This window comes from Argopecten irradians, chromosome 16 (genome assembly GCF_041381155.1).
Source record: "Argopecten irradians isolate NY chromosome 16, Ai_NY, whole genome shotgun sequence".
In the NCBI taxonomy this organism is placed as follows: Eukaryota; Metazoa; Mollusca; class Bivalvia; order Pectinida; family Pectinidae; genus Argopecten; species Argopecten irradians.
In genome coordinates, this window is record NC_091149.1 from 5,773,048 (window position 1) to 5,795,166 (window position 22,119).

Here is a 22,119-nt window from a genome sequence, read left to right on the forward strand (position 1 = left end):
CCAAATAATGTTTCACACCAAATATGGATGAAATCCATCCAAGGATGAAGTAGGAGTAGGTTTTTAAAGCTAAAATTAAGAAAATTTGCCCTTTTGAGGCCCCCCACCATTCAGCCCCTAGGGGTCAGACCAAGCTCATTTATATAAAATATGATTGTCTTTCATCAATAATGTTTCACACCAAATATGGATGAAATCCATCCAAGGATGAAGGAGGAGTAGGATTTTAAAGCTTAAAATAAGAAAATTCGCCCTTTTGGGGCCCCACCCCTCAGCCCCTAGGGGTCACACCTATCTCAAATATATAAAATATGAATGTCCTTACCTAATGATGTTTCACACTAAATATGGATGAAATCCATCCAAGGATGAAGGAGGAGTAGGATTTTAAAGCTAAAATAAGAAAATTTGCCCTTTTGGGGCCCCACCCCTCAGCCCCTAGGGGTCGGACCAGGCTCATTTATATAAAATATGATTGTCCTTCCCCAATGATGTTTCAAACCAAATATGGATGAAATCCATCCAAGGATGAAGGAGGAGTAGGATTTTAAAGCTAAAATTAAGAAAATTTGCCCTTTTGTGGCCCTGCCCCTCTGACCCTAGGGGTCGGACCAGGCTCATTTATATAAAATATGATTGTCCTTCCCTAATGAAGTTTCACACCAAATATGGATGAAATCCATCCAAGGATGAAGGAGGAGTAGGATTTTAAATCTAAAATTAAGAAAATTTGCCCTTTTGAGGCCCTGCCCCTCTGACCCTAGGGGTCGGACCAAGCTCATTTATATAAAATATGATTGTCCTTCCCCAATGAAGTTTCACACCAAATATGGATGAAATCCATCCAAGGATGAAGGAGGAGTAGGATTTTAAAGCTTAAAATAAGAAAATTTGCCCTTTTGGTGCCCCACCCCTCAGCCCCTAGGGGTCGGACCAGGCTCATTTATATAAAATATGATTGTCCTTCCCTAATGATGCTTCAAACCAAATATGGATGAAATCCATCAAAGGATGAAGGAGGAGTAGGCTTTTGTATAAATAGTCTTACGCACGACGCACGGCGGACGGCGCACGACGACGGACGAAACACGATGACAATAGGTCATCCTGACCTTCGGTCAGATGACCTAAAAAACCCTTCTGATAGTGGATGTGTACGACAAACGACTTTATTTTCAAGTATACAATAAAAATATTTTGTGTCATCTATAAATTCGTGGTTCAGAGCTCTTCTGTATACAAGTTTCATGCACTTTTTTATTTTTATTTTTATTTTTTTGCGTTCAAACTCTCGCTAAATTACACAAAAGTTTGTATGTCGCAAATATGAAGTGGTTGAATAGTATATAGGCTTAAATTTTACCGTTATTGTGAAGAAATGTCAATGTGAAAAATAAGTGTTTTACACAATATGATGGGCTTCAATATTAGCGGTTTTCTCTAAAATAAATTTGTAATCGATTACACAGTATAAAGTAAAATTACCAATAGGTCCATATTCAGTTGAATTGTATTAAAAGTAAAAACATGTAAAAATAATAACAAGAGGCCCAAAGGGCCTTAACGGTCATCTGACTACCTTGGCCATAGTAAAATTAATTATATATGGTGTCCCTTTGTCAGGACCATGTCAGGATCATTTTCAATTTCTTTCAACAAATTTTATTTCAAACAAGAGGCCCAAGGGCCTTAACATATAGGAAATTAATTAGATATATATAGTGTCATGGTAGTCATCTTCGATTTGGGATCAACCAGATCTAGATGTAACAATACTTTGTCTGGACCATATCAGGATCATTTCATGCAAGTTTCAGCCAAATCGCACCGGCAGAACTTGAGAAGAAGTTCAAAATGTGTTTTCAAGATGGCGGCTGTGGCGGCCATCTTGGATTTTGGATCAACCCGAAAAATAACAACACTTTGTCGGGACCATGTCAGGATCATTTCACTCAAGTTTCAGCCAAATCGCACCGGTAGAACTTGAGAAGAAGTTCAAAATGTGTTTTCAAGATGGCGGCTGTGGCGGCCATCTTGGATTTTGGATCAACCCGAAAAATAACAACACTTTGTCGGGACCATGTCAGGATCATTTCATGCAAGTTTCAGCCAAATCGCACCGGTAGAACTTGAGAAGAAGTTAAAAATGTGTTTTCAAGATGGCGGCTGTGGCGGCCATCTTGGATTTCGGATCGACCCGAAAAATAACAACACTTTGTCGGGACCATGTCAGGATCATTTCATGCAAGTTTCAGCCAAATCGCACCGGTAGAACTTGAGAAGAAGTTCAAAATGTGTTTTCAAGATGGCGGCTGTGGCGGCCATCTTGGATTTCGGATCGACCCGAAAAATAACAACACTTTGTCGGGACCATGTCAGGATCATTTCATGCAAGTTTCAGCCAAATCGCACCGGTAGAACTTGAGAAGAAGTTCAAAATGTGTTTTCAAGATGGCGCCTGTGGCGGCCATCTTAAATTTCGGATCGACCCGAAAAAATAACAACACTTTGTCGGGACCATGTCAGGATCATTTCATGCAAGTTTCAGCCAAATTACACCGGTAGAACTTGAGAAGAAGTTCAAAATGTGTTTTCAAGATGGCGGCTGTGGCGGCCATCTTGGATTTCGGATCGACCCGAAAAATAACAACACTTTGTCGGGACCATGTCAGGATCATTTCACGCAAGTTTCAGCCTAATCGCACTGGTAGAACTTGAGAAGAAGTTCAAAATGTGAAAAGTTAACGCACGGCGCACGGCGGACGACGACGGACAGTTAACGCACGGCGCACGGCGGACGACGACGGACGAAACATGATGACTATAGGTCATCCTGACCCTTCGGGTCAGATGACCTAAAAACAACTAAAAATGATGTTCGTACCTAACTTTAAAAAAAATTAAACAAGTCAAATGGAACATTCATTGTTAAATTCCTTATCGGAAAATTAATTGCACACTTGAGCATGGGAGTATTCCATTTAAATACAGGGTTAAGCGTCAGATCTGTTGTTTTTGTATATAAATATTTGATAAAAATTGTCATGACATAAACATTTTTAGAAAATATTTTCTGTACATAATTTTGTACATAACTATTTTTCATGACAAAAAATATTTTCAGAAAATAAAAGTTGTACTTTAATATCAGTGAATATTTAAGTACGAAAAACGTTTTGTAGCAGTTGTTTTTGCAGGCCGCTGTCGGCCATCGTACTCACGCACGTGTTGTGGTCCGTTTCCCGTCCATATCATTCACGTTTCTGAGTTCGACCTTGATTTTTCTCTGCGCGAGACTGTACAGTGTATCTTGATAATGCGTTCTGCTTTGTCCCTATTAATAAGTTCATTGAGCCATCCCTTTACCATCGACCTCAAGCTCCACATGCGTGATAAACTTTGACCTAATGATCATCTCACTCGGACATCTACCTGCCGTCACTTTTTTTTGCTTGATATTTATTTCATCCGGCTGTGTTTAAATTATAAAACGATGCAATATTTGTTAGTACATGTATTGGAATGGTTTAGAATTGGTTACAGCGCACAGAGTTTAAGTATTGTTGTTACAGCACACAGTGTTTAAATGATGTTATCAATTTGCCCTGCAGGTAGGGCGTAGAATTGTACCTGCTGCCCCTATTGCATGATCGTAAAAGGCGACTAAATTTAGGATCTTATCTTTTCTCTTTTTCATAACTGACTTTATCTTTCCTAATGCCTCCCTTGGCACCGCCTCACTTTTGGCCTTGAGTTGAGCGTTCGCCCCTGTGAGGAAGGCTCTGGGTTCTGTCCCCTGGCCGAGACACACCAAAGTCTATAAAAGTGGTAGTTTCTGCTCCTGCTTAGCGTTCAGCATACAGGGAGTGGGACGACTGGTTCGCCCGTTGTCAGTATAATGTGACCGGGTGGGGTGTGTTGCTTGGTGTCTTCGGCGGCATGCTTCAGTGATATAGCACTATAAAAAGGGCAACAGTTCCACTATACAAGAAGACACAACACAAACATACCGCAGTCTCCCAGTACACTCACCTCGCACAACATACACGCAACACACCGCATAAAATATCAATTTGAAATATTACAGGATAAGAAAAATGATAAATTCCTATCTAGATATTAGGGGAAGGAAATATTTACCATCGGATTAGATTCACGACAGTCTAACCCCTTGCACGTCTCGAATCTCATCCTTCGGTAGATATTTCTCTGTGACCTATCCCCAACGTAGAGAATGGTCCTATTAAAATCCATTGTCCAAGATTCGTACTGAATCGATCGCTACTCGGCTGAATGCTCCTTGGAGAGTTATTGGTTTGTGGCAAAGAGGAGAAGGCTGTGTTTACAATAGAAGAGATAAATGTAGTTCAATGCTTACGATCTACCGTAATCATAGCACAGGTGAACATGAGTTATCTTTCCTAGCATGTGACTAACATTGGAATTGAGCGATATAGCAAAACTTGTTTTTCCTAGAATGGTATCAATATTTGAGTATAATCGAGTAAAAAGAATTATCTTTTCTACCATGATTTCAAAAACTGGAGAAAAATTAACATACTTTGTAGTTTTAGCATGGTATCATCATCTAAGTAGAGTGGAATTATTAAAAATCCTTACATGGGACAATATTTGAATAGGGTAAGGTGTCTTTCCTAGCACGGAAGTGGCTTCAATATTGTAAAATTAAAATATGCCAAGTATGTATATTCGTTCTACCACGGGACCATCCTTGGAGTAGACCAATAGATGAGACCCTAGGATCACATAAGTCACATGCTTTTTTAAAAGACCTTAAGAACATTCAATCAATGAAGAGTATTTTAGAGTATTTTATTCTACCATATCTCTGAGTGGAGAAGATTTTTGAGATGTGGTGTTCAAGTACGAATATACGTACCCACCCTACTATACCTTTCTAAAAGTCTGTTGAACTACAATTTTGCAGCTAGTGTTCGAAGTTAATATTTACGAAATCCCATAGAAACTGTCACAATTTTCTTGAAACTTTGCATATCGAAAGTACTACTAGTTGTTCCTTTAAACTGATATTACTTATTAGGGCTGTTTAATTATGAATGTCAATGATCATGTCACTTTAGTGTAGGGCATGTGTTAAAGGTGCGACAGCAGCGTTTTTGTGTTGGTCAAAATTTCAATATGGCTGCTGTGACATGCAGGATGCAACGCACCACTTCTTTGTTAGTATATCTAGCAATATTGTAGCTCAAAAGATTTTTCTGCTATATATTTCCAGTTTGTGATTCCAGAGTCCGATGTAAGTGAAAAAAATTATACAGTATTAATTTTAGATGCTACATATCATGGTTACACCTTTGCAAATATTGGTAACATGGTAACAAAACGGAGGCCTCCGATTGGTTGAAATTTAGATATTGTCAGATTGAAGTGAAAATTGGTAAATAGGGGTTACGAAGTTTGCTGAATAATATAGTATTACTTTCAAAAAGATTGGTTGCAATTGAAACAAAATGGAGGCCTCTGATTGGTTCAAATTTAAATGAGTAAAATTTTGTATGAGATAATAACAGTTTTAAATACTTTGTTGTCATTGTAACGAAATAAAGGTCCACTAATTGGACAAAATTGAGATTTTATCCTATATTTTATTATTTGAAAATCAAATGGTACTCCCTCTTTATCCATTTAAATTCAATTTAAAATAGTTTTATCTACGTAAGAGGTATGGATAATTTTATTTTTTAACTTTTGATTTAATGTTGGTTACTATTATATATTTTCCAAGAATTATTTGATTTCCGATATTACCCCAAAGAACATATCAAGTTGTTTGAGTTTTTCTACTGGTAGGGAAAATGGAGGAATAAAATAGCGCTAATTTCATAGTATATATGTTAGTTTATACAATTATATCATAAATTGTTGTTTTAATGTGGTATTTATGATTAATTTTGAATTTATATTCATCTAGGGTAGATATTGATTTTTTTAGAAAATTCTCCCGGCTTCATTTTAGCCTTTGTAATGTAATTTTCCCGGATTTCATTTTTTTTTTTAAAAGCTATCCGTTATAACAAGAGATCCCAGAGGGATCTTGGCGCCCACCAAAGAATGATCTACATCTAACAAAGGAAAGATGGATCTTTTCTCTACTTTTTAAACTTTTTCAAAGATACTACATATAAAATTTGAGACAGATCGCTTCAGTACCTTTTGAGAAATAGCGTTAACAAACTTTAACTATCAAAATCCAAGATGACTCCTTGGCGGCCATCTTGTTGATCAATCGGTCCCAAATCACAATATGCACAACTAGAGCCCTAGGGGAACCTACATGTGAAATTTGAGAAAGATCCATACAACACTTTCTGAGAAATAGCGATAACAAATTAAACTTTGACTATAAAATCCAAGATGGCTGCCTGGCAGTAATTTTGTTGACCGATCAGTCCCAAATCACAATATGCACAACTAGGGCCCTAGGGGAACCTACATATGAATTTTGAGACAGATCCCTTCAGTGCTTTCCGAGAAATAGCGATAACAAACTTTGAATAACAAAATCCACGATGGCTGCCTGGCGGCCATCTTGTTAACCGATCGGTCCCAAAATGCAATATGCACAACAAGGGCCCTAGGGGAACCTACATATTAAATTTGAGAAAGATCCCTTCAGCACTTTTTGAGAAATGGGGATATCAAACCTTAACTATCAAAATCCAAGATGGCCGCCTGGCGGCCATCTTGTTTTTCCTATCAAAATCTGTATGGCACAAATAGGGACCAAGGGTAACCTCCATGTGAAGTTTGAACAAAATCCCTACAGTAGTTCTCAAGAAATATCGCTAACAAACTTCAACTGCCAAAATCAAAGATGGCTGCCTGGCGGCCATCTTGTTTTTCTGATCAGCCTCAAAATCTGTATGGCTCAACTAGGAACCAAGGGTAACCTTCATGTGAAGTTTGAACAAAATCCCTTCATTAGTTCTCAAGAAATATCGATAACAAACTTCAACTGCCAAAATCAAAGATGGCTGCCTGGCGGCCATCTTGTTTTTCCGATCAGCCTCAAAATCTGTATGGCACAAATATGGACCAAGGGGACCCTCCATGTGAAGTTTGAACAAAATCCCTGCAGCTGTTTTTAAGAAATAGTGATAACAAGCATTGTTTACGGACGGGCCACGGACGCAGGGCGATTTGAATAGATGGTGGGCTAAAAATATACCTATAGCTATTGTTCTAAAAAGATTTAAAAGTGTGGACAAAATCGATAACATGCACAAGAGCAAACCCAATATCCTCAATTTTTGCTATCAAAAGATTGAGTTTTTTGGCTAGAAATATCAATTTGAAGTAAAAAAAAAAAAATAGTAACGCCGACAGAGCATTAATGATACTCATCAATTTAACTAAACGTGGTAATTAGTCGTGTATATATACGGCTAATTAACACAAAAATATGAAATAGTTCATTTTGCATTTGGTGCATTTGCAATTACGATTAAACCCCAATTACAGTTAAATTGATGAGTATAGTTTATGCGCTGGCAGTGGAGCATCTTTTTTTTTTTTTTTTTTTGATTTTACAGTTAAGTTAGAGGCACAAACCTTTCAATGGTGTTAATGGTGTAAAGTAAGTGACTTTTGTAACTGAATAAAAATACAATATTGTCTGCTCCTGTTTTTGATAGAGAAAAAATACCATTTATCATCGGTGTTCAAAAGGTGGATACAAGGGATACCCTTGCCACATACCCAAAGTATTGTTAGGAAGCATCATCTTAGTTTTTTATGCCGTTTTTAAAAAATACGAAACAGATAAAAAGAAAAGCACATAAAAAGTAGTTATGTGCATGGTACTTAGACCTTTAACACTGCAAACTTGGGGAAAAAATCGGAGCGTGTGCGGATTTTGCAACCCCAAATTTTAGTCAATTGTACCCCTTTTGGCCCCTGGGGCCATATAATTTACAATTTTGATTGGCCATGTGTTTAAATAGCTTTAAATGTTTGCAATAAATTTGCTTTATCACTTTTGGCGTGCATAGTTTCAATAAATTTGCTTTATCACTTTTGGAGAAGTCCAAAATGTACGCACCGACGACGGACAATTAGAATAGGTCACTTGAGACTTTGTCTCAGGTGGTCTAAAATGTAATAGCTTGTTTCACTCCCGGGACCCCGTCCCCGAACTCCAGACCAGCTTCGAGGGTTTGTCAATATATTTCCAAAGGTGCGATCGTATAGTTTTGATTTTCAATACCCCTACAGTGGTCAGCAGACGAATGCCAGAGTAGACACACACACGCCGAAATGTTACAGCTGTTGAACCCTATCTGTGAACGACGAAAGTACTATACTACTGTAGCGAGTGTACATTGTATTGAATGAGTTTTGTTTGTTTGTTTGAGTTTTACGGCCCATCGACAACTAAGGTCATTCAGGGCCAAACTACAAGTCAGGCATTAATATCAGGATAAAAGATCAGGGTAAGAAAAGGCATGTAAGGATTAAAACACAGATTATAACGTTTATTTGATAAAAAAAGGTTTGCATGGGATAAAATAGTTTTGGCTAAAAAACACGAGAAAACTCATGCAAAATGTTGATGAAACGATGAAATGTTGAGTTGATATGATGATATGATGAGAAAAACGTTCATATTTTATCTAAAATACCGATTTCTTTGAGATAATTAAAAATACGATGATGTCTCACGGCATGAATCAAAGTGTACATGTCGGAGACATCGTAGTGCTTATCTCGTATGTGCTTAAAATCAATACAGTGCACTAAAATATGCTCCACTGTGAGAGGAGAATCAGATGCATGGCATGTGGGAGGATCCTCCCCTCTCAATAGATAGGAATGTGTAAAATATGTGTGTCCAGTTCGGAGCCGAGAGAGAACAACTTCCTCTCTGCGGTCTCTCCGACTGGAGAGTTTAGGATTAAGTGTAGGTTGTATTTTAAACAGTTTATTGTTTGTTTCGGTAGACCACCTTTGTTGCCAATGGTGTTTGATGGCTGAGTGAATTGAAGGTTTGATGTCGGTGTATGGTAGTTTCAAATCTGTTTGTGCTAGGCGAAGAGCAGTCTTAGCTGCTTTATCAGCCTGTTCATTCCCCTTTATACCCACATGACTGGGAATCCAGAGTATTTCTAGGACATCTTGATTTCAAAGCCTGAAGAACCGAAAGAGAGTCTGAACAGATGATTGCGGTGTTCTTCGATGTGGTCAAGAGCCAGATCGCCCCTGTGAGGAAGGCTCTGGGTTCTGTCCCCTGGCCGAGACACACCAAAGTCTATAAAAGTGGTAGTTTCTGCTCCTGCTTAGCGTTCAGCATACAGGGAGTGGGACGACTGGTTCGCCCGTTGTCAGTGTAATGTGACCGGGTGGGGTGTGTTGCTTGGTGTCTTCAGCGGTATGCTTCAGTGATATAGCACTATAAAAAGGGCAACAGTTCCACTATACAAGAAGACACAACACTAACATACCGCAGTTTTCCCAAAACACGCACCTCGCACAACATACACGCAACACACCGCATACATGGGAGGCCGTCCTTACATGACCATAGCTGTTAATAGGACGTTAATAAATCAAACAAACAAAGTACACAGGGGAGGAAAATCCCCATGGACGTTGGCTGCTTAACCGGCCTTGCAAGTCGCCCATTTTAGCTGTGCAGCCCCTTTTATAACCCAATCCACATAGTAATACATGTGCCATCGCACATCCATTCTGACTGATCCAATCTATGGGCATATGCGCAGTAAGCGTGGAACCTCTTCCGACAACTCACCAATATACGGTCGTCTCGAGGGTAAACGCTGCTAAAAAGCACAACCAGAACCGAACATGGAATGCTTATATATAGCCCTACCCTACCGGTGTCGCATAAACAGATGAAAATACTGAAAGGGGCCACAGCAATTAAGGTACAAAAACTAAAATAATAAACATCATATATAAGGCAAGTGACCCGTATTCCCACAAAAATATAATCAAGAAACCGATGTGATTGTGATTGGCTGCCGTCTACACAACCAAATGTGCAATCCGATTAAAATCCAGATCCTTATAACCACTCCGTTCCATAGAGGATCGGACAACATCCCATAACGAGTCAGGTTCGTATGATTTTATACCACCTGTACTTCAGATCAAAAGCATTTTCTACACATTGCTACATCAATTGAAAACACAATTTCATTCAATTTTACATACACAATGAGCTTTGTTGTTGCTCTGGCGAAATGACGACGTACAGGGAACAACCAACTAAATAAAAAAAGACCTTTGAAATGGCCCCTGTGTATACAAGATTGAGCCCAGGATAGAATTTTAACCCGGCCGCTGATAGGCTGGCTAATTATGAATTTCAAAAGTAAAAATGTTTTCTGACAGGTAATATTCCTAGATGTGAATTTGGAAATTCATATTGAGATTCAGGTTCAAATATCAATTTTGATAGTGAATAGGTAAAAACATAAGAATTTCAGGATTTGTTAGTGCAAAATACGCCTGATTTCAATTAAGCTACCCTGGTTGGAGTTTGAGCAGAAGGACCCAAACTTTTTTTCCATCTAGTGTTATATGAGAACCTAGACTTTAATTATAGAACACAATAGCTAACTAATATTTCTTTGTTTTAATGATACAGTACAAAACTTTAACAAAGTTTAACACTGTGGTCTATGTAAAATTATTTAGTTGGTTGCTCTCTACAGCAGGTACAATTATAACATCCTGCAGGTCACAATTTTAAATGCACATGCTCTATTGTAGGATGGTCTCAATCTTTTCTGTGTAATGCTTTTTACACATTACGGAGATATAAGTAGTTACAGTTTTATATTTCAAAAAAATATACTAAACTGTTCTCTGTTTACTGAGTATCTTTAAACTTTGACCTTTCCAGTCAGTTAGCGGCAGTGTAAGTATTTATTTACAATTTACTATAAATTCTTAATAGGCACATGGTTCTCAACTCAGTCACGCCTCCACAATCGCAAAATCAATTAACCATACAAAAAAAAAACAAAAAAAAACGTAATCTGTCAGAGTTCTCGCACACTGCAGTCCTTTTAGGTTCATAACGGCGAGTACACCTCTTCTTGCATATATCGTTACATTATTTTGAAGGGAAAAAACAATGTTGTTTGTGGTGGAAATGGGCAAGGTTGTGCTGTACCTTCTAATGGTGGTCCGTGTCTCGTCGTTCTTCGGTTATACAACTCACGGTATAACAGGAGTATATCCCCAGACTACCCCTGGCCTTGTGGTTCCTGGTAATACCTCCCGCCATATCTGCTTGATACTCTGTGGGGAAGACATTAATTGTATGTCCATCTTTACCAATGGCGGACAGTCATGTCATCTGTTTTATAATGGGTTCGTAGACAACACTGTGCTGTCGCCAGGTCCAGGATGGAACCTTTACAATGTCTATTCAGGTAATGAATGTTTTTGTTTTAGGTCATCTTACCACGAAACCCTTCACGAAAATTGGGAATTTCATGGCCCTCGGTTCTAAAGATTTTCCCCTAGGATGGAGGTAAAGTTTCCTATAGTTCATATTCTAAAAGCGCATTTATGGGCGAGCATTTGTTGCTCAATATGCATACAAATGACTAGAACTTGGCCCTAAACATCAATCTGATTAAAATACAGATCCTTTTCGCAATCCTACAAGAATTGTTCCAGTGTACATATACAATTAGCTTCCTTGTGTTCTTTGGATGAGATGGCAATTTACATGTACACAAAAATAACTCTAACAGCATTTTCAAACTTTTTTTTTTCATTTTCAAGATTTAGCAATTTGATTTCCAAATGTCACCTGGACATGATTCCTCTTCTTTTATATCACACGTAGTGGTAATAAGGATCTGTATCTTAATCAGATTACTCTAATTATGAACTAACTTTGTTCTCCCTTAACGTCTCGCTTGACCCGCCTCACTTTTGGCCTTTTGTTGAGGGCTCGCCCCTGTAAGGTATGCTCTCGGTTCTGTTCTCTGGCCGAAACACACCCAAAGTCTACGATCATGCAATAGAGACGGTAGGCACAATTCTAACACATTACCTGCAGGCAAGGGTTGAGAGCCGGTGCCGGGGGCCCAATGGGGAGAAAATGACTGAAATATAAAAACAAATCACTAACTGACTTTAAAGCAAAATGAGTGTTATGGGCCAATTTATTGTTGATATGTCAGATCAGGTGGTGACCAGTAAGTCCAATGGACCTTTTGTTTTATTTCATCATGAAATTCACAAAAAAACCTCTTTGATTAATGTTGAAAAGAGACTGCATTCTGACCAGAGCAGATCCTTAACACAGCTAGATTGATCCCTATTACACATGATGAACGTACAGTTTATCTACATCTGTGGACATCCTATTAATCACCAGGGTCATTAAACGACGACTTCACATGTGTTCAGTGGGTTGCCGTGTGTGAACGTATGCGTTTCAGGAGGTTGCGGTATTATATACGTGTTGTGTCTCATTGTGATAGTAGAACTCGTGTTCATCATATTGTTATTTTTAGCTCACTTGGCCCTTCGGGCCAGGTTAGCTAAAATGTCCTGGCGCGGCGTCCGTCAACATTTCTTTTAAACCGCTACTAGTCATAGCGTTCTGCATAGATTGTAACAAAATTTGACCAAGGAGAACAGAACTTGTATAAATTTTGGCTCTGACCCCCCGGTGGCAGTAGGGGCGGGGTCCAATAAGGGAAAGAGAGGTTAATCCTATAAACCGCTACTTGTTCTAGAGTTCTGCATGGATTGTGACCAAATTTGACCCCAAACATCCTTGAGAGAAGGGGAACAGAACTTGTATAAATTTTGGCTCTGACCCTGGGGGCAAGAGGGGTGGGACCCAGTAGGAGAAATAGAGGTTAATCCTATAAATCGCGACTTGTTCTAGAGTTCTGCATGGATTTATACCAAATTTGGCCCCAAACATCCTTGGGGTAAGGAAAACAGAGCTTGTATAAGATATTTTGGCTCTGACCTCTGGGGGCAGGAGGAGCAGGGTCCAATAGGGGAAATAGAGGTAGATCCTATAAATCGCTACTTGTCCTAGAGTTCTGCATGGATTGTGACCAAATTTGGCCACAAATATCCTTGGGGGAAGGGGGAATAGAAGTTGTATAAATTTTGGCTCTGACCTCTGGGGGCAGGAGGGGTGAGGCCAAATAGGGGAATTAGAGGTAAATATTCAAATTCTTTCAGAAAAGAAACAATGAACCTGTATTCAGAACATTACTTGGCATTACAAAACAGGTAAGCGATACTGGCCCTCTGGGCCTCTTGTTTAAAAACTTCAACAGTATGTCCATGTATGTCTGGCAGGCTTCCTCGAAGAACAATTACTCTGAAACAAAATCATTCTTTTTTCATGAAATCATCGGACGTTTTGCATGATTTATACAGTCTCGTTGTTCTGATAAAGGTGTATAACAATAGCCGAATATAAACCCGTAACAAAAGTCTATCATTTTACTCAATCTACACAAACAAATTCATTCATTACATGATCAGCAGTAGTGGCTTAACACACCCTTTGTATATAAGGTTACAAATGTAATTGATACCGGCACGTTGTTATATACAATTAAATAATGCATGTGAATGTTTATACCATATTACCTAAATGACACTTGTATTGATAGACAAAATATATATGGCATTTATAAAACAATAAACTTATTGATTTATCAATAACTAAGTCAATTTCAAATGATCGGAAAGCTTGTCTTGTTCTCCTTGTTATAATAGGGAAAAATCGTGTCCTTAATATAATGTTAATTTCAAACATGCAGACAGAACGAGGATTCGATTTTATAAGTCAGTGAATCCCTAGTGATCGGGTGGTGTAGTGGTTAAGCCACTCGGCTTTCGGGGTTCGATCCCCGGCACGGACGTGAAAAGGTCAGGGGTCACCTGCCCGATCACGTGGGTTTTCTCCGGGCACTCCGGTTTCCTCCCACACTAAGACCCCTCGCGCGCTTACATCCGGGCCATCGAGAGTGATTTACATAAGTTGTATAACTTGTTTCTCAATCGATCGTAAAATAAATAAAGTTTATATTTATATTTTTAATCCCTAGTATAAAATATGTATGTCTGTCAGAAGAACAATTGCTTTGAAACAAAATCATTAATTGTTTCATGAAATCATCGGATACTTTTTATGATATATACATTCCCGTTGTTCTTTAGAAAGGCGTATAACAATACCTGAATTTAAACCCTTAACGAAAGTCATTTCCCAAAGTTTACATAAAAATGGTTAACAATGGTGGCTGAGCACATCCCTTTGTTTATAAGGTTATTTGATATTTTTTTGTTTGTTTGTTTGATTCATTCATTGTGTCATTCGAACGCTCAACTCAAGGCCAAAAGTGAGGCGTGAGGAGGTAAACCCCCCCCGGTGCCAAGGGAGGCATTAGGAAAGATAAAGTCAGTTAGGAAGAAGAGAAAAGATAAGATCCTAAATTTAGTCGCCTTTTACGATCATGCAATAGGGGCAGCAGGTACAATTCTAACGCCCTACCTGCAGGGCATATCTTTGGGAAGTAAAACTTCTCACTGACTCTGTCTAACATGTCCTGTATTCCACTATGTGCTGTCAATAAAGAGTCATGATAGTTGTGCAACACAAAAGGAATAAATGTTTTTGGTACACAAAACTGGTAATGACACATAGAGTTTGTTCGTTGAGACTTGGCTATCCGAGAAGGATACAAAAGTGAATCAAACATGATAAAAGCCGAGCTCTCCAATAGTAACTGTCTAGCTTCCTTCTGAGAAGTTGGTAAAATGTCTGACTGAAGATATTCGATCATACACTTAAGATCAGGATCAGGAAGAATTAAAGAATGACTCGGATATAACATTAACATCACAACCCGAGTCAAGCAATGCTTGAACTTTTAAATAATGAATCTTAACAGACAAACATAAGTTTACTATCAACATTTTCTTGAGAATCATCACTATCTGTACATGTAGAAGGCTCACTATCAAAAACACTTCAAATGTTATTGTTATGTAGTGCTGTGCGCTCTGGCGATAGGCTACGATGCCTAAATATATACATACAGAGTCTAGTTCCTTCCTCCCGAGAGACCGTGACTGCCTCTCGGGACATACGCGTTTCCCGAATGTGGTGAGGGACCAATGGTAGCTTGGTATCGCAGACACCGCGGGGCAATGTGTCCATTTTGTCCACAGATTTGACAGCTGGTCTTGGCTGCTCATTCTCCTTCGCCGTCCCAATTACACTGTGTCTTGAAATGTCCATCCCCGTGACACTTGTGACAAGCACCTGCATAAATTTTGAGATCTCGAGATTGCATTTGAGGTCGTCGTGATCCAGTCCTATCATTTGAGAGTTGTGAATGACTTGCAACATGTGTATTCATACACTGACCCACCAATTTGGTCAAATACTCCACTTGGCGACTAGGTTCCGTAATGGTGTTATGGCTGTCAACATCGAGCTCCTTCTTCTGGACTGCTGCCACAACATAGATAGGCCAAGGATTCTCCGTCTGTCGCCATCCAGAAGCCTCACCGAGCTTTGCCTGAGTTAAAGCGGTCATTATGTCTTTAGATGCAAAGCTTATTTGGCAATCCGCTAATAAACTTTCCCAAATTCTAATAGTCTGATTTGCATCATTTGCCAAGCATAATGCCCTTTTCCATTGGCATGAAAATCTTCGATTGTCTGACCAGCTGATTATGTAAGGTTTGAAAAGTTCTCCATTTCAAGAATCAGTGAAAGAAAGAAAGAGTTTTCTCCACTGTTGAGAATTTTTTTTTTCCTGTAAATGAAAGGCAGCTACTTTTCGAGAATCTTGACCTAAGTCATTCAAGTTCAGGAATTGAGCATATGACTCAAACTGGGAAAACTGGGATAGAAACTTTAATGGATTTTCGTGGGGATACCCAGAAAATGTATCACACACCACTTTACTAGCCTTAGTATTTACATCAATGTCGTTTGATGAGGTTATACATTTAACACGGCTGTTACTATCCAATTTAGACAATGATCGTAAATGCGTTATATTGCCTAAAAGTAACCGTTTAAATTAATGTTCTAACTGTTCAACAACTGGAGTCCATGGACTTAACTATGGGTCCAGGTGATGACGTGTTGGTAAAAGGTAACAGTTTTACAAAATTTGGTGACAATATATCAGAACATCTGTCCGATGTATGTGAAGGACTCTGGTTCGAGGAAGCATCCCAGTTTTCCATGTTATGTACCAGTCACAGAGTGTCCATATTTTTCCCGCTCAACCATCGTGCGGCTGACCACGTGGGAAAAAAGCACACCACCGTGATTTCCAAACAACGTTATTTTCATGCAATAATGGCAACCGCACATTGTTCACTGATGTTTTAAATACCTCGAGACTTCGGATTCTCCACCATGTGATCGGGGAATTATTCATATTTCAATATTTCAGATACGCACACAATAACACTACAGCTTCTTCTTAATCTCCGTTTTCTTTATTTGTCTCCTTTACAAATGAGTTCCAAACATATTATAATAAATGCCGCATGGGACTATTCAGTAGGTCAATTATATATAGTGACAAGAAGCAAACAATCACTTGAAACATCTTCACCAATTCCATATACACAACAAAATGGTAAACTCACGGTCCTTTTATGTTCAAAGAATGCGAAATGCAACATGCGGATAGCAGCCTAGTATTAAACAAGTAGTAAATAAATGACATTGGAAAGTGTATGGTTCATATTTAAATACTAACAAAGATAATAACACTTTGCTCGGTCATTTGCGTTGTTTGTTGAAAAAAGCGCACTTTTTTCGGATGTTTATTTGTTTGTTTGATTAATTAACGTCCTATTAACAGCCATGGTCATGTAAGGACGGCCTCCCATGTATGCGGTGTGTTGTGCGAGGTGCGTGTTTTGGGAGACTGCGGTATATTCATGTTGTGTCTTCTTGTATAGTGGAACTGTTGCCCTTTTAAGGTCACCTGAGACGAAGTCTCAAGTGACATATTCTTATCGCCTTTTGTTGTCGTTGTCTGTCGCATGTCCGTAAACAATTTACATTTTCGACTTCTTCTCAAAAACCGCTTAAGCAAATTCAATGAAATTTTGCACAAACCTTTTAAGGCATAAGGCAAATCACAATTGTGAACTATATGGTCCCCACTCCGCTGGGGGCTCTGGGAGGGGCCAAAAGGGGTAAAATTGACTATAATTTCAAAAATCTTCTCCACTCACAGATGTGATGGAATCAAATATTCTTCACAGATAGAAAAGTCTAAAGGTCCTTTACAAAAATTGTGAATTATATGACCCTGGGGTCTCTAGTTTCCCCCTGGGGAGGGGGTTAACTTTACTATAGTTTATGTAGGGAAAACACATTTTTGAGCATTTTTTTGTCATTTGTAAAAGCAAATGAGTCAAATGTTGCCAGAATTATCCCTATGAAATGGCCATTGAATCCTATTAACAAATTTTCCATGACTGACTCCCAGGGGCCTTAGGGGTGGGGCCAAAAGGGGTCAAATAAGCTAAAACTTCAAAAACCTTCTTCTGAAATTCTGGTACTGGTAGAATCAAATACTCTTCATAGATAGAAAAGTCTTTAGGTCCTTTACAAAAATTGTGAATGCTTAGTTTTGATAGGAAATGAGTCAAACTTGGTAAGAATTATTAGCCTGAAATAGCATTTTAACACCATATCCATATTGGTCCTGGCTAACCCCTAGAGACAAGAGCGGCGGGGCTAAAAGTGGTCAAAATGGCTAAAATTTCAAAAATCTTCTTCTGAAATCACAGATTTGATGGAACCAAATAATTTCTATAGATTAAAAAGTGAAATTTATAAAATCGCTGACACTGACTGACTTCTAGTTTGGTTTTGTTGTTTAACGTTTGCAAAGCAAATTGGAATTTGAACCAACTTTGCTATGCTCTTTCTGTAGCAGCACTCAGGTGACCGTCAAGGCCTCTTGGGCCTCTTGTTATAGTGCTTTATCACTGAAGCATGCCGCCAGAGACGCCAAGCAACACACCCCACCCGGTCACATTATACTGACAAAGGGGGAACCAGTCGTCCCACTCCCTAAATGCTGAGCGCTAAGCAGGAGCAGAAACAACCACTTTTATAGACTTTGATGTGTGTCGGCCAGGGAACAGAACCCAGAGTCTTCCTTACAGGAGCGAACCCTCAACTCAAGGCCAAGTTAAGGCGCACCGCAAGGGAGGCATTAGGAAAGATCAATTCGGTTAGGAAGAAGAGAAAAGATAAGATCTAAAATTTAGTCGCCTTTTACGATCATGCAATAGGGGCAGCTTACCTGCAGGGCCATTTCTCGGATGTAACATAAGAATTTCAATCGTAATCTGTGCAAAACATACGATTAGCGTAGCTGGGTTTAGTTAACAGGACCCAGTTGTGCGGTGAAAATATAAAATACTTTGAAATTGGACTACGAGATCTTTCACCAGCGGCCATATTTGTTCCAACTTGGAACCCTAAAAAATGTATCGCTCACCTGTTTCAGGTTAAAAACACAAGCTACCAACTTTAAGGCTTTATAATTGACTAAATCTATTTATTTCCACAAACGGATTTTACAGAATTTGCTATATTTCCGCGATAGGGCCCAGCCCCTCTGGTCCCTGGGGGAACAGCCCCACCGTTTAAACAAAATTGGTTCCACTTCACACAAGGAAGCATAAGACTAAATTAGAACTAAATCCATTCATTCCCACAGAAGAAGGTTTTTAAATAAATATTTTCCCTATTGAGCCCCGCCCTTCATTTATACAAGATCGGTTCCCCTTCACACAAGCATGCGCATGCTTCTGACCAAATTAGAACTGAATCTCTTCATTCCCACAAATGAAAAAGGATTTAAAAGAATGTACTATATTTCCCCTATTGGGTCCCGCCCCTCAGGGTTCTGGGGGTCAGGGTCACCGTTAAAACAAAATTAGTTTCCCTTCACCCAAGGAACCTTCAGACCAATTTAGAACTGAATCCTTCCATTCTTACAGAAGGATTTAGAATTTGCTATGTGTCACCTATTGGGCCCCGCCCCTTAGGCCTCTGGGGGCCAGGGTCACCGTTTAAACAAGATTGATTCCCTCACACCCAATGAAGCTTTAGACCAAATTTGGTGAAAATACATTCAGCCGTTCATGAAAATTTATATTTGTGAAAAGTTGACGGAAGACGGACGCCGTGCCATTACATAAGCTCACCGGCCCTTTGGGTCAGTGAGTGCCATTACATAAGCTCACCAGCCCTTTGGGCCAGGTAAGCTAATAAACAGTTCCAGACGAACCATTTAGCTGAATGTCGGGATAGTTCCGGGGAAAAAAAACCTGGAACGTTCCGCTACACGGAACACACTCTAAGTAGTTAAAGTTTATTACGATTATCATGTGACGCAGAATCTTATCCGAACTAGGAGTAGTCCGATCCTGCACTGGGTCTGTATTCATACATCATTGCGATTACACTAATTTGAACGCAAATCCCCTCCGATGAATTATATAGGGGCATACAAATGTATATATATTTATTGTGTCAGATTTAATTGTATTAAGTTTCATTAAACATACTTTATGCTACACCGGCCCTTTGTTTTATGTTTTATATTTTATCATTGTTGAGGTGGCTGCCCATTCCTAAAAGGATATGTAGAAAACAGGAAGTTGAACATATGTTACAAACTGCATTTGGGAGGACCATTAGATGCTCCCAGCTTCAAGGCTACGTGTGCTTCGGAAGGTGGAGAATTTATCAGGATTACGTCACAGGAAATACAAGACCACATCGAAACTTTTCTAAGTATGAATCCCAAGGATGTTTATGACAATTTTTTTTATTAAAATCATCATGTCTAATAGCGTTTTGATTTAAATTTTGTCAAACACATGGTGTGACTAACCGCAAAGCTACCATTAGGTTATTTGCAGCTAAACAACAACATCCGTTTGTCAACAATTATTGTTTTTGCTATTCCTCAGAAAGTACTGAAGGGATCTTCTCATATGAAAATTCTCGGATTGATCGGTCACCAAAATGGCCGACAAGCAGGAATATTTTATTTTGATAGTTGCAATTCGTTACCGCTTCTTCTTAGAAAGTACTGAAGAGACCTGTCTTTTTTTGTCTGATTTTGGATATAGATGACCCAAGTTTTGCATATTGTACACTGTAGTTTAGGACAAACCGGTGAATAAAAAGGTCAATAGATTATATTGTTGATTGGTGCCAAGATCTCTTAAATCTCTTGCTAAGTGTAGCCGTATACCACCGACCAATTTGGTTCAAATGTCTTGATTACTTAATGTCTAGAAGCGTTTTGAATCAAACTTACGGAAGTAGGGTGACGAACAACGAAAAACAATCCCTAAGTTATCCGCAAGGGTGACGGTATCACAAAGTATAAAACGATGTCTAAAATTAACCATATTTAAATACAGCTACTAAAATTGTGTCTTTAAACAGGTGTTACAACGTCACACTCGATGGTGATCATCCAAGGCTCGGATCGGATCAGTAAAGGGACATTTCAATTTGAAGACGGTACTCCCATGGTTTACTTTAACTGGGACGATAATGAGCCTAACGATCCAAATGGCGATACGATTTTCATTATCGACAACTCTGTGAACTTTAAGTGGCAGGACGGTCGTGGAACAGATCACACTTCTACTTATACTTCCTCTTTTATCTGTGAAGTAAGAATGGATTGATGTACACATAGGCCACCAACTACAATCGATGGATGGGTCATCCCCACATCTGATTAAAGTACAGATCCTAATTTGAATGGCGTCAGATTACACAGTTGGTTCAGTGAACCAGCAGCCAATCATAATCTCTTTCGGTTTCCGGAATCACATTTTTGTGGGGATATAGGTCACGCGCCTGATATATATTAATTATTTTAGTGTTTGTACCATTATTGTTGTTGTTCCTGTGAGTGTTTCCATCTGTTTGGTGTGACACCAGTAGGGTAACATTCCACGTGCGTATCCGGTTGTGTATTATAGCGGCTATCTGTTTTAGCTCACTTGGCCCGAAGGGCGGGTGAGGTTATGTAATGGTGCGGCGTCCGTCAACATTTCCTTTAAATCGCTACTAGTCATATAATTCTGACGGATTGTAACCAAATTTGGCCCGAAACATACTTGGGGAAAGGGGAACAGAAATGGCATCAATTTTTGCTCTGACCTCCCGGGGGCAGGAGGGGCGGGGCCCAATACGGAGAATAGTGGTAACTCCTATAAATTGCTACATGTCCTAGAGCTCTGCATGGATTGTAACCAAATTTGGCCCGCAACATCCTTGTGGGAATTGGAGTTTGTATAAATTTTTGCCCTGACCCCCCCCCCCCCCCCCCCTTCCCGGGAACAGGAGGAGCGAGGCAATATGGGGGAAATAGAGATAAATCCTTTATATCACTTACTAGTACTAGAGTTCTACATGGGTTGTTACCAAATATGACCAGAACATTCTTGAGGGAAGGGCAACAGAGTTTGTATAAATGTTCGCCTCCCAGGTATGCAGTACTTAGAGTGTATGTAGTACACAGTGCATGTTTTCTTAATGCCTCCATTGGCACCGCCTCACCTTTGGCCTTGAGATGAGCGTTCGCCCCTTTGAGGAAGGCTCTAGGTTCTATCCCCTGGCCGAGACACACCAAAGTCTATAAAAGTGGTAGTTTCTGCTCCTGCTTGGCGTTCAGCATACAGGGAGTGGGACGACTGGTTCGCCCGTTGTCAGTATAATGTGACCGGGTGGGGTGTGTTGCTTGGGTCTTGTCTTCGGCGGCATGCTTCAGTGATATAGCACTATAAAAAGGGCAACAGTTCCACTATACAAGATATTATAAATCATATTTCCTCGATGACTTTTGTTGATGACGTCATCAACATTGTGAAATGATTTAGTTTACCAGAGGAAAGGAATTCCTGTTTTCTGCCAGAATTTGTGTGATTGCTAGTACTGGATTTCTATAGTAATGATGCCATACCAGCTGTGATATCCTAGGCCTTTACTCGATCGGCTCCGGATCATGTACTGTATAATCATTACATCCA

At 39.4% G+C, this 22,119-nt stretch overlaps 1 protein-coding gene across 1 annotated transcript; it reads left to right on the forward strand.

Annotated features, from left to right (window-relative positions):
* Positions 1–10,702: 10,702 nt before the first annotated feature.
* LOC138311000 (C-type mannose receptor 2-like) lies at positions 10,703–21,714 on the forward strand. The gene is made up of 3 exons (XM_069252414.1): positions 10,703–11,444; positions 19,682–19,858; positions 20,522–21,714. Exons 1-3 carry the CDS (start codon positions 11,144–11,146, stop codon positions 20,767–20,769), a joined length of 726 nt encoding a protein of 241 aa, XP_069108515.1. The 5' UTR covers positions 10,703–11,143; the 3' UTR covers positions 20,770–21,714.
* Positions 21,715–22,119: the final 405 nt, after the last annotated feature.